General features: G+C 36.2%; 1 protein-coding gene across 3 annotated transcripts in view; it reads right to left on the bottom strand.

Annotated features, from left to right (window-relative positions):
- The window catches only part of Abca12 (ATP binding cassette subfamily A member 12), a 176,700-nt gene that overhangs the window by 47,988 nt on the left and 116,515 nt on the right, over positions 1 to 12,197 (bottom strand). For all 3 annotated transcript variants that reach the window (XM_087206152.1, XM_087206150.1, XM_087206151.1), the window contains 6 exons: positions 7,452 to 7,781; positions 5,651 to 5,720; positions 5,428 to 5,562; positions 3,777 to 3,932; positions 2,697 to 2,883; positions 476 to 694 (listed from right to left, as the gene is read on the bottom strand). In XM_087206152.1, coding sequence (XP_087062278.1) covers positions 476 to 694; positions 2,697 to 2,883; positions 3,777 to 3,932; positions 5,428 to 5,562; positions 5,651 to 5,720; positions 7,452 to 7,781 — 1,097 coding nt within the window. The remainder of the gene's footprint in view (positions 1 to 475; positions 695 to 2,696; positions 2,884 to 3,776; positions 3,933 to 5,427; positions 5,563 to 5,650; positions 5,721 to 7,451; positions 7,782 to 12,197) is intronic.

Genomic DNA, 12,197 nt, shown 5'->3' with positions numbered 1-12,197 from the left:
GCTGGGGCCAGTTCATGCAGGGCCTCATAGGCCTTGATCATGACAGTACCGAGTATTACTGTATATTGAATGTGGAAGGAAGCCACTTAAGGGCCACACAGGAGTGATGTGGTCTTAATTTTGGTTGAAAAGCCCATCCTGGCTGCTCTGCTAAGGACAGATTATATGAGTGGGGAGTAGAAGTCAGGAGTCCAGTTAGGACAGGAGTCCAGTTAGGAGGTTTGGACCAGTGAAGTCATTGTGCAGATTAGAAGAAGTGCTTGTCAACAGCAAAGCCAGAGAAAAACAGTGAAACAATTTCATAATAATTATCTGAGGATAATGGCATTAAATGTATATAATGCCAGAGAAGGAGAAAAACTAAAAAAGCAATTGTTTTACGGAAAACATTTTCTATTGGTTACCAGAGCTGGACCAACCAAACTGTCTTTGAGAGAGATTAGCAGCTCATGTTCTTGTTCTTGTCATAACTCACTTTTTTACTTCTTCATGGAGCTGTTTCTTAGTCCAATGAGGAACTTTGATGGAGCCATATAGAAGAAGATGTTCCTTAGTAGTAAGATAACTGAACAAGACATCGTGCTGCATGCACACTCCCATGTTCTTCCGAACAGTGTTGAGGTCTGTTTTAATATCTTTCCCATACACAAAGATGGTACCAGCTGAGGCACCAAACAGCCCAGTTAACATAGAGCTGTAAATAAAGAAACAATAAGTTAGACCAAGGACTGAAGCTAGATATTAATAGTAAATTTGTCCTGCTTCTCAGAGAAAAATGTTACAGTGTATCTCTTCAGGCAGGGTCAAACTATGAGATAAAAAGGTATTACATGGAAATAAAAAATAAAAATTATTTTTAAGTTTTTAAAAATTTACAGTGTTGCATAAAGACTACATGATGATGGTGGTAGTAGTCATAATAATGATAAAATGGTTGTGCTTTTTATTGCAAGTACGTTCTCTCTTAGCACAAACTTGTATACTTCTCTGGCATTCCACAGTATAGGCTCACAAGTCTCAAATTTATATCTCTAGTCCAGAGTCATCACTTGGTTCTAGGCATGTTTATTTATTCCACAGACCATGACACTTCTCCATGAGATGCCTTACAGGTCCTCCAACTCAACATGATCTTTGCCCTCAAACACATATCTTCCTTGTCTTGACCCTTTTCCTTGTGTGACAAGTTCATATACTGGTTGTACAGGCCTAGAATCCAGAATTCTGCCTTTTATACCCTCCTGCTATACTGGTTGTACTAACTCCACTCACCTGTCTCCATTTTCACAGCCACCAATACCATGAGCCCACCCCATGGCCATAAGCTCCTAACTCTTCTTTTCATATACTCTTTGGGCATCTCCAGGTCTGTTCTCTATCCTGTGTCTGCATCTTCCCACCTAGATAATTCCTGGTCATCTTTCACATGATTAGTAAATGGACAATTACTTAATGCCCTTCTCCTCCCTCCACTACAAGTAAACTCCATGAGGTCAGAAAAAGGACTTATTTTCTCACCACTCTGTCATAGTATCTGACAAGGATCTGGCAATGAATACTGTTGGATTAAATAGGGAATCAATATAATATACAATTTTTCCATAAAATGAATTGAAATACGAATAGCACATTTCATTCTTTAAAATTTGTATACAGAACTATAAAATGGGGGTATTCTCAGTTAAAATTGCAGTCTCTTTAAATGTCTCCTCTTCCTTTTCTTTCCTATTCTCTTATTTCCTATTGGGACTCTTGCCTTGTAACCATTGTATTCTCATCAGAAAGTCAATTATGGCTTTAAAGAGGTCATGCAAATAAGAAAGGTTATATGTTCATTTTTTCATGACCTACCTCTGTCCTCTTTTATTTACAAAAACATTAATGTCAGGGTTTTTACAGTCACTGAACTTATTCATGATGATTCAAAATAAGATGTGCAACAACTGACTCATTTTTGTAATCAAAGGCCACAGCATCAGTAGCAACTTAGCCCCAACTAAGCAGCTAAGCAAATGTGGAGACAAATCACACACAAAAAAATCAGAAAATGTCACTTTTGCAACATTTGAATCACTCCTCCATTCTGACACAGGAAAATACTACTTAAGTGAAAAGTGAGAAAGAACAGCTCATGCACTGCCCCTGCCTTTTTAATCTATATCTGGTGATTCTTTTGTTTCCTTGTGAATCAAGACAAGGGTTTCCTACGATGGAGCAGATGGGGTTGTGTGTGATCATACTAGGATGTGCAAATGCAAACTTATTTATGGACCAGGATAGAATCTTAAACAAATGAAATAGATGTGGTGCATGTGGCATGTGGCAGTATAAATTGATAGAGACCAAAGATGAAGCCTAATGAGTCTTAACCAATAGTCTCTGTGAACTAAATGTTTTAGAACTTGCTATTCTCTTAAGACATGCCAAGAATGTTTACTTTTAATAAGAAACTGCTCATTTAAAAATCTTTGCACTAAATTAAAAATTTCAAGACATTTTGGGTGGGCCAGCTCTAGGTGGACAAAATAAACCTGCCATCTTATGCCCCATTGGCCTTTGAACTGACAATTTAGGACTTCTGGTTTAGATCCATTCCACTAGCATACATGCTGAACCATGTTACGCCATCTGTAAAATGTAATAACTTTATTTTTGAAATATGCTTCTGTGATATTAAGCATTGAAAAGTAACATACATGGTAGTAGTTTTTCCAGCTCCATTTGGTCCCAGCAATGAAGTAATATGGCCTTCATAAAAGTTCAGATTGAGGTTATCAACAGCAACTTTTGTACCATAGATCTTTGTTACTCCATGCAGGGCAACACCAACTGGGAGATCTTTGGGTTCTGGCTCAATGTTGGAGGGAAACATGTGTTCAGGGCCTGGGGAGAAATCAAGGGAAGAGTTATAAGCTCATCAGTAAGAAAATACAGCTAGAGTTAGACTTTTCTTTAATTAAAAATGGAAGACTATATAAATACAATCTTCTAAGTAAGAAAAAATACTCAGAAACAAATGATTTATTACACACTCCAGCCTCCTTAACAGAATAATTGGAGTTAGTAAACCAAACTCTCTAATGTTTGTATCAGCCTTCTCTGTTGGAAAAAGCAGTTCTAGAATAAAGTATCATAAGTTCTTCTTTAATCAATAGATCTTAAATATTAGTAAGTCTAGGACTTGTCCCCTGATTGTGCAGATGATACTAATTTGTGGAATAAATGGCCACGAGTTGTGATTTACAGTGAGAAGACTAGCTCAGATCTGAGGTTTACAGAATCTAGTTCATTAACTGCAGTCTGATCCCCTCAGGCATCTTCAAAGGACTGCTTGTATGGGTTATACTTGCTTTACAAAGATGATACCATTCACCAATGTCAACAAGACTTGAGCCCTGAGTTATTTTTCTAGTATTACTAACAATTTATGCTACATTATCTGTATTTGTTACTTGGTTACTCCTTATGACCAGTGGCAGATGGTTCGAGTGAAGAGTACAAACTGTGGCCAAGGAATAAAATTTTTCTCTGTGTGAGTCTAACTGGACCACAAAGGAAAACTATAATCTTGGCCTAATTAGTACCATATGCTGACCAACTGAGCTAATGAGCCCAGAAAAAGCCACAATTCAATCCCTATAAGAGTCCAAACACGTGTAGACATATTCATCCATGACTAAAAGGATAATTTTGCCATCTAGAGAAGCATAACTAAAAGTAGTAACCATGTGATTTTTACATCATTTCCCTTACAATAATGAATGGTGTTGACCTACTTGTCTTACTGCCAGATAGGCTGGTGTTCTGCATCATGATATTGGTAAACATAAGGCCGTTGCTTTTCTCACGCTTCACCTCTGCACATCCGAACCGCTCCTTCCAATAGGAAGGAAGAACTGGAAAATACCAGGGAGCAGCCATACCATATGTTCCTGTAATGGGATATGTTAGGAAAGGGGATTAGTAATGATTTTTAACATTAAGCATCAGAAATGAAACTATGCATGGCTCAGGAGTAGTTTTTTTTATTTTCTTTTTTTTGAAATTTTGATACTGTATAAAACTAAAGGGTGGTTTCAGTTTTCAAAGTAGAGTAAAAAAAGATAACTTTTGTTTTAAAATTAGCATCACTGATATATAATTAAATGTCATAAAATGTATTCATTTTAAGTGTAAGATGATTTTTAGTAAATTTATAAACTACCACAAACTGGTATTAGAATATCTCTATAACTGCAAAAAGTTATCTCATGGTCTTTGTAGAGAATCCCTGTTCCTACCTCAAGTCCCAGGCAATCACTGATCTGGTTTCTGTCTCTCTATACAAGGAGTGGTTAGGAAGTGGACTGAGAAATAATGGGAGAGGTGAGGGAAAAGGGGAAGGGGACGTAAAAAGATGTGGAATGTGCATATACCACTGTAAACACGTACCAAGAAAAATTTAAAGACCTTTAAAATTATTACGGTGAAGACACATTGCTATCCATCCCCTCAAAATACTCCCTTTGCTCAACTGTTTATCCCATCATTTGTGACACTTTTCTGAAACAGTTCCAGAAGTCCTCTTTCATGTCTTTAGGAGTTGAAAATATGGTGAATGTATCTGCCTACTGCTATCTAAGAGAAAGGCAGGCTCATAAAAACATTACCTTATCTACCTCATCCACCTTTTCACTGGATCTGCCACTGTGCAACTTCTGGCTCTTAATCAGTCAAAGTGACAATGAAAAGTAAACATTTTGAATCAATTCAGGACACTGAGGTAGCCACGATGGTGCAACTGAAGAAGGATTTTTCAGAACTGCTTCAGAAAATTGCAAGAAGAATGGTATAAGTGTGCTCAAAGTGAGGGACAGTATTTTGAGGGAGACTATTATTATTATTATTATTATTATTATTAATTTTAATGTTTGGTACCAGGGATCAAACTCAGGATCTCGCATTTGCCAGGCAGGCGCTGTGGTGCTGAGTTACAACCCTGGCCTGAGGGAGATTATTATTTAAACACACACTATATTTTTGGTCACACCTTGTACTCATCTCTATGCAAATGAAATCATATACAGCATCAAACTGTACAAATATAAATAATCTTAATGGAAAAACACATACGCACATTAGAAAGGATGGTTGTTTGAACTCCAGGAGGGAAGCCCAACTTGTCTTCTATTAGAATCTGGTCATTTCTCCTTAGATTTAGAAAAGTTAGTTTTTGCCTTTTAATATTTCACACTCCTAGTGATTTGCCACTATCCCACGCTTCTTTATTTAGAAGAATATCAAGGAATTCTCTGAATATGTTTGTTTAGTTTTGGGGCTTTGGGAAGTTCTTCTTTGGATATTTCACATGGCAAATTGACAATTAGAATGTGTTATAGCTGACTTATGGTGATGACAATCATGTATCTGTTAGAATTGCGCTCATACCTGGGAAAACGTTCCTGATGTACCAAGCAATAAAGAAGTAGATGAAAGAGTCAGCTAGGATCAGACAGCATAGCCAGCCAAATGATGTGGTGTCATCCTGGACTGGGGAGCTGTACATATTTTCCCAATGAAGACCTAAAAAATTGAAGATAGATGTTTATTTTTCTGTGACACATGTCACAGTTGTGAAAGATAAAATGCAGTTTTGAAAAAGTGAACCTACCAATGCCTTGTTCCTCATATCGTGCAATATATTGGCTCGCATAGCTGAATGCTGTTGGGGACAGCAGGCTCTGGGAAGAAAATGAACAGCCATGAGTCTTCTAGTAGATTTCATACATTTCACCCACAGTGAATTTAAGTGGTGATTATTTTGGACATTTGTATAGGCTAAACTGATGTTCACTCTCTAAGATTTAAAAATACAAATGTCCCTTTATCAAGCATGCTACAACTCTTAAAAAAAAAAACAGAGATAAAAGAGCAGAAAACACAAGTAGGAAAATCACAACTTGGTAAATACTTGTTAAAAATCAAAAACATATATTTAAACTTATTAAATGCTGCTCAGCAATTTATAAAATAGGTAATTACAGAATAACAGTTTTAAGACTATAATGAAAACATTAGGGAGCAGAAGATGATTTTTTTACATCAAAAATTTATTTCAGGTAACAGAAGCATTGTGAATAAAAATATACTAAAATATCAGTTGATTAAATATTGTTAATTTCTATATATTACAAATTTAAATTTTGTTTAAACCCAAAGAAGTCACTGCTGGATGAATGTTACTCATCACTATTTTTCATAAAAAGCAAAGTCTTAATATGGTAAGATTTGTTTCTGCTTTCTACATTTCAGAATCAGTAATTATAATTCTTAAATTAATTCAGTGCTTTTGAATGAAAAAGCAGAAAGGAATTCTGAGTTGATTATACACTGTCAATGCATTTGTCTTTATGCTTGTATGCTATATTTTGTGCTATGAAAACCATGATAGCTCTTCATATATGAGAATAGTTTCAATACTACAGGCTCCAAGATGTTTAAGGAATTGAACCAGAGAGAAGTCAGAATTCTAGACCACCTCTAAAACATGTTATATTCCACTATGATGGCTAAGATGGACTGTCAATTGGATTGTCTTAAGAGTCACTCAGGATTAGTACAGAAAATTTCTCTGTGTGTGTTTGAGTGTGTGTGTATGTGAGAGAGAGAGAGAGGAGAGGGATGGAGAGGGAGAAGGAGAGGGAGAGGGAGGGAGAGGAGTGGGAGGAAGAGGAGATTGAAGAGGAAAGAAGGGAAGGGAAGGGAAGGGAGGTGGGGAGAGGAGAGAAGAGAAGAGAGGAGGTGTGACTTTGAGTACGTTACCTCTTCCTCTTTGGTACTTGTCCCTGCTCTACTTCCCACAGCCATAAAGTGAACAGTTTTGCTCCATCATGCCTTTCTGCCTTGATAGTCCTGCCTTAGAGCTAGCCTACCAGATTTAATACCCTGAAACTTGAGTCAAAACAAACCTTTCCCCTAAGTTCTGTATGTCCAGTATGTGTTCCCAGCAATAAAAAGCTAATAAATCCATTTTAATTAATATTTCTTAAGGAAATATTCTCTCTCTTTCTTTCTTTCTTTCTTTCTTTCTTTCTTTCTTTCTTTCTTTCTTTCTTTCTTTCTTTCTTTCTTTCTTTCTTTTTTGGTACTGGGGCTCCAACTTGGGATGTTGCCCTTGCGAGGCAGGCGGCGGAACCACTGAGCTAAATCCCCGGCCCCATGGAACTATTTTTTGACTGCATCAGCTTTGATGGTTTTAGAAGCTGTAAGGGAAGAGATTTCCTTTCCATAGTCCTATGCTTGTATGGCGTACAATGATGTAGGAGGAAAAGGGATTACTATTAGGACAGTTATGGTTATTTTTCTATCACCAAATTTTTAAATTTAAATACTTGAACTGGCAGTTTGAGTGTCTCAAAACAAACAAAAAGAGCCCAACCATCTTACACTGGCCATTCTGACAGATGACTTACCACGAATACTTTCACTACGTAGCTCAACTCATCTTCAACTGTAATCAGCACAATAAATGGAAAAAAGGCGATGACGTAGATGAGGCTTCCAATGAGAGCTGCAATGTTGGTGTTGTTAAAGAAGACACTGATAAGATAGCTCATAGCAATAACTGAGAAGCTGTAATCCAAAAAATACAGGAACAAAATGAACCCATCTGTTTTAGGAAGAATATTGCCAAACTTGAGTATAATGATGAGGATCGTGATGGTAACCAGCAGAAATCCAACACTCTCTATAAGCCAGGCAAAAAAATGGCTGCAGGAGTTCACACCCATCATCTTCATGTACTGTAAGAAGAAGAAAGTGGTAGCTGCTTCTTCTGGGTTCATGAAACAACAATCATTTTTGCATTGTAACAAAATGTCCCCAGATATCTCTCTCTCTCTCTCTCTCTCTCTCTCTCTCTCTATATATATATATATATATATATATATATATATATATGGAATCAGCCATTTTAATGATTTATATAAATCAAGTATTTGTTCATGCTTGCTATATGAAATATGACTATCTATATCAGCCCATATTGGGGCTTCCATCATTCCCCAACAGCATGAATGATTTCAATGGTGAGTCTTTTTTTAAAAATTTCAACTCTAGGGCTGGGGATGTAGCTTAATGGTAGAGCACTTGCCTAGCATGCTGGAAGTCTTGACTTTGTCTCCCAGCACCAAAAAAGAAAAATGTTATAATTCTGTTTTTTAACTGGTATGTACCCTCTACATTCATATTACACTAATTTAGAAGAGATCATCAAATTTATTGTGTTCCCTGCAGAATTTTACAACATGAAATTGACATTTTTGCGGGCATGGGTATTTCAAGCTGGTGAAAAACTATACATAGTTTAACTTTAAGTTCAATGTAGGGATTAAGATAATAAAAACCTGTAATTTGGGTTTTTTAAACTAAACATTAATGAACAAGACAATTATTGTTTGTGTTCCTGAGAGAAGTAGAATATAATAGAATTAGAATTGAACTTCCTAAGAATTTAAAACATGGAAGCTTTGAAAGGAGACCCTCTGCCTTTAGCCAGGACCTCACCATTCTTAACATTCACAGGCACTCTAATTCAGGTTTGCCATCCATGTTTTCCAAAGACATTGGTACAACTGAATTGAACTGAGGTATCTGAGATACTCTAGGTCTTCCTCTCAATTCACATAACTTGGTGACACACCCCAGGGCCAAGGCACCAACATAGAAAGATAAAGCAGCAAGATCTATTTATGTACTAATACAAAAGATTCTGGATGGACTAAAAACCCTTGGACCTGGATTGTCTTAAATTTGGTAACACCTGGTAACTTGGAGGTATGTGAATAACCTGGTTTCTAGTTTAACAATTCATGATTAATGTTAAATTTATGAATCCAATGTTCCTTTTCCTAAAAGAACACAAGAAATTCTCCACTAACAGCTTTCTAATACAATGTAGGGTTTTTTTTTTTTTCAAAATCAAGGATTTTTCAAGGCTCCTTTAATTCTAATTTGTTTAGAAAAATAACAATAGCAGCAGTGAATGTGCTAGGTCTTTTACTCTACAAGCAAAAATAGTGATTTTACTTTCTTCTTCTTCTTTTTGCAACTTATCACATTTTGATAACTCTCCTACTCTTGTTACCATGGAGACAGCTACCTGACTGCCAACAGTCTAAGCTGTGGGCCTTATACTAATCACCACTGAGAAAAAGCCTGTGACTTTTCCTCTTAACTTTACCCTCTTCCTAACCTTCTTTCCCTACTGCTTTCTCCTCCTCAGCTGTCTCCCTTTGCAATAAAGGTTCAGTGTATATTTCCACCGAAATGAAAGTGCAGGTCAAAGTAAAAAAATGTGCATAAAATAAAGATTCACTATGGAAAGATTGCCCCCAATTACTTCATTTGCTATTATTGAAAACAAGATTACATTTTGATGTGAAAAATGATCTCATAACTCTTATTCCAGAGATTCCATCCCTATTCCCCACCCAGTTTCTGAAAATCATTGTGTCATGTTTGATAACTACAATTCAGAGATATGTATCACTTCAAATACGATTATGATAAATTAGCTCTTTATTTGCCTTTCCTGCTATTTGTATTTTGAAGTTTTTACTGAATTATAGGTGCTTGAATGTAATTAAATAGGGTCATATGGACCCATATACTACACCACTTAATTTTTGTGACCTATAAAAAAGACCACTTGCTAGCTGCAAAGTACATCACAGGAGAGAATGTCAGTAGATTTCACAAGGTGAAAATCAAGTATCTAGGATGTACAAAGGCCATGAAATAAAGCTGATACCATGGGTGTAAACATGTTTTTCTTTCCTGAAGGTTGACAGCAGCAGAATACAACATATGTATATCTAGAATAGTCCCTCTTCATAGACTTGTTAAAAGTTAATTTAGCTAGCTTAAAGACCAGGACTAAAAGTGTTTATTGCTGTACTTTTGAAATTTTTGAGGCTCAGATGGAATTTCTATTTCTAAGAACTGATAAAAATTGGAAACTGATCATTTCGCTCTATTGCAACAATCTGAGTTAGGTGCTTGCAGAAATACTACTTCACACTGTAGCATGAAATTTCTGTGTTAATCTTTAGGATCTCACGCTATGAGAACAGGTCCTATTACAGAGAGAGAGAGAGAGAGAGAGAGAGAGAGAGAGAGAGAGAGAGAGAGTGCAATGAGAGCATCGGAGTCATCCATAAATTATACAGATTTACTGCCAACTTTGCAGGTACAAACAAGACCAAACTCGCTGATGGTAGAGGCCCACAGAGAATGGCTGGCTGTGCTTTCTCAGATGCCATTAGTTCCTTCTCAAAGTGACAGATGTCAGGTGCCAGTTTTGCAATCAAAGAATCACTTGTCCTGAGCCTCCCAAACCTGCCTGAGCAATTCATCAGCATCTGATAACTGGTTGCACAAGGAAAACCTCTCTGCACAGTGGTCAAAGTCAGGCCTAGTTTACAGCAGGAAATTGTAAGAATGAGATTCTATAAGACTTTGGATAAATGAGTTGCCACATTCATGAGAGGTATATGCACAGAGAGGATATTAATACAGGAAATGTCATAAATATTCACATATTTGCTTGACAACAATGTTGTCATTCAACTCAACAGGTAGGGCAAGTACTAATACACAAGGAATAATGGCATTTTCTACTTCAATCTTTAAAATTCTCTTAACCATAGATATTTGTATTACTGGTTTTTTTGTAAGGTATTGTGACCATTATTTGGAATGTTCCACATTTCCCCTAGTGGTATGGATAGTGTATGTTAGGAAAGCATAAAAAGTTGTTTAATGTGAAGCTACAAAGAACTAAAAATCCTTGCATAATTCTTGGTAACAGCCCACATATATCTTTGGTCACTTGTCTGAGCTGAGAGAACAGTTCCAAAATCCTGCTTTCAATTGACTACTAGCATGAACCCCCCCCCCCCCGCATGACTAGGCTATTAGATCTAATATATGAAGTGAACCCCTAAAACATGAAAATGATAGGGAATCATTTTCCCTGTATGTTATAAAAATCAGCATTTCAGAATTTTAAAGCAAAGAACAGAGACCAAAATTCACTTGAAAGGCATCTTAAAATAGTTTTTTTTTAACTACAGGCTTAATTTCAAAAAACACACTTATTATCCATCAGTATTTGCGTTAATTTCAAAGTCAAAGAGATTCACTAGTGTCATAATATAGCACAGTCAAAGATTAATGGCTTCGTTGAGATAGCAACCAACTTGATTTTCTTGCCCAGCTTTTAGAATAATTACAGAAAGAAAGAAATAGATATTGATTTTCTTTACCTTTTTGGCTTAATTTGAATGAGAAGGAAGAAGAAAATGGACAGATTTATAATAACTGAATATAAAATAATAGTATTAAAAAGTGATTTTGAACCTCTGGTAAACTAGGAGATTATCTATTATCGTCCTCCAAAGTCCTTAAAAGTCTTATGATATTATAATAGGATTATAAAAGTGAAGGATCAATTGAATGTCAAGATACTGAAGTTCAATTCAAACATTCACCTAATACATAGTCCTCAGTAGGTTCACCTGTCACTGTCTGTGCTCAGTTTTTTCATCTTTGAGAAGGAGGTTAGATGTGAACTGTGGGCACAGAGAAAGACTGAGCAGTAAGCACTGGGGACATTCCATTTATGCCACACCTACTACTTCCATCAATTCATTTCACAAATACACTGTCCTCTTTTGAATTTAGAAAACTGTTGATTTTAAGATATGCCACTATTTTATACACCACTGAGAAAGAAAAATCACTGCCAACTAAATCGTGACAGTCTATCACATGAATCCTAATTTCAGAGGCCTTTTAAAAAAGTATCTTAAAATTGATACAATATGGATAATACGTGTAACTGAGTGCCTTCTTTCTTCTGAGAGATATGCATCCTGGAAATATTATGCCAAATGTAATGAACTCTAGATAAAGAAAACTCAGGGAGTTTAAGGGACTGGGCCTAAGGGCATATGTTGGTAGAACTATAAGATACAAATCCTGCTAACTCTAAATTCCATAGTTTTCCCACTATGTGACTTTGACTCCAAGACTAGATAGTTAAAATTTGTAAGTGGATGCCTAAGAAATGCAGACACGGAGCTAGCAAACAGAAACTGGTTCATTGACAAAAATATCTTCCTTTCATATCTCTAAGATTGAGAAAGGACATCATT

The sequence above is a fragment of the Heterocephalus glaber genome, unplaced genomic scaffold, assembly GCF_053883595.1.
Source record: "Heterocephalus glaber isolate CG9 unplaced genomic scaffold, H.glaber_assembly_v1.0 deba00000621, whole genome shotgun sequence".
Classification (NCBI taxonomy): Eukaryota; Metazoa; Chordata; class Mammalia; order Rodentia; family Bathyergidae; genus Heterocephalus; species Heterocephalus glaber.
The sequence above is the reverse complement of the archived record's forward strand: the minus strand, read 5'-3'. Positions and strand labels throughout refer to the sequence as shown.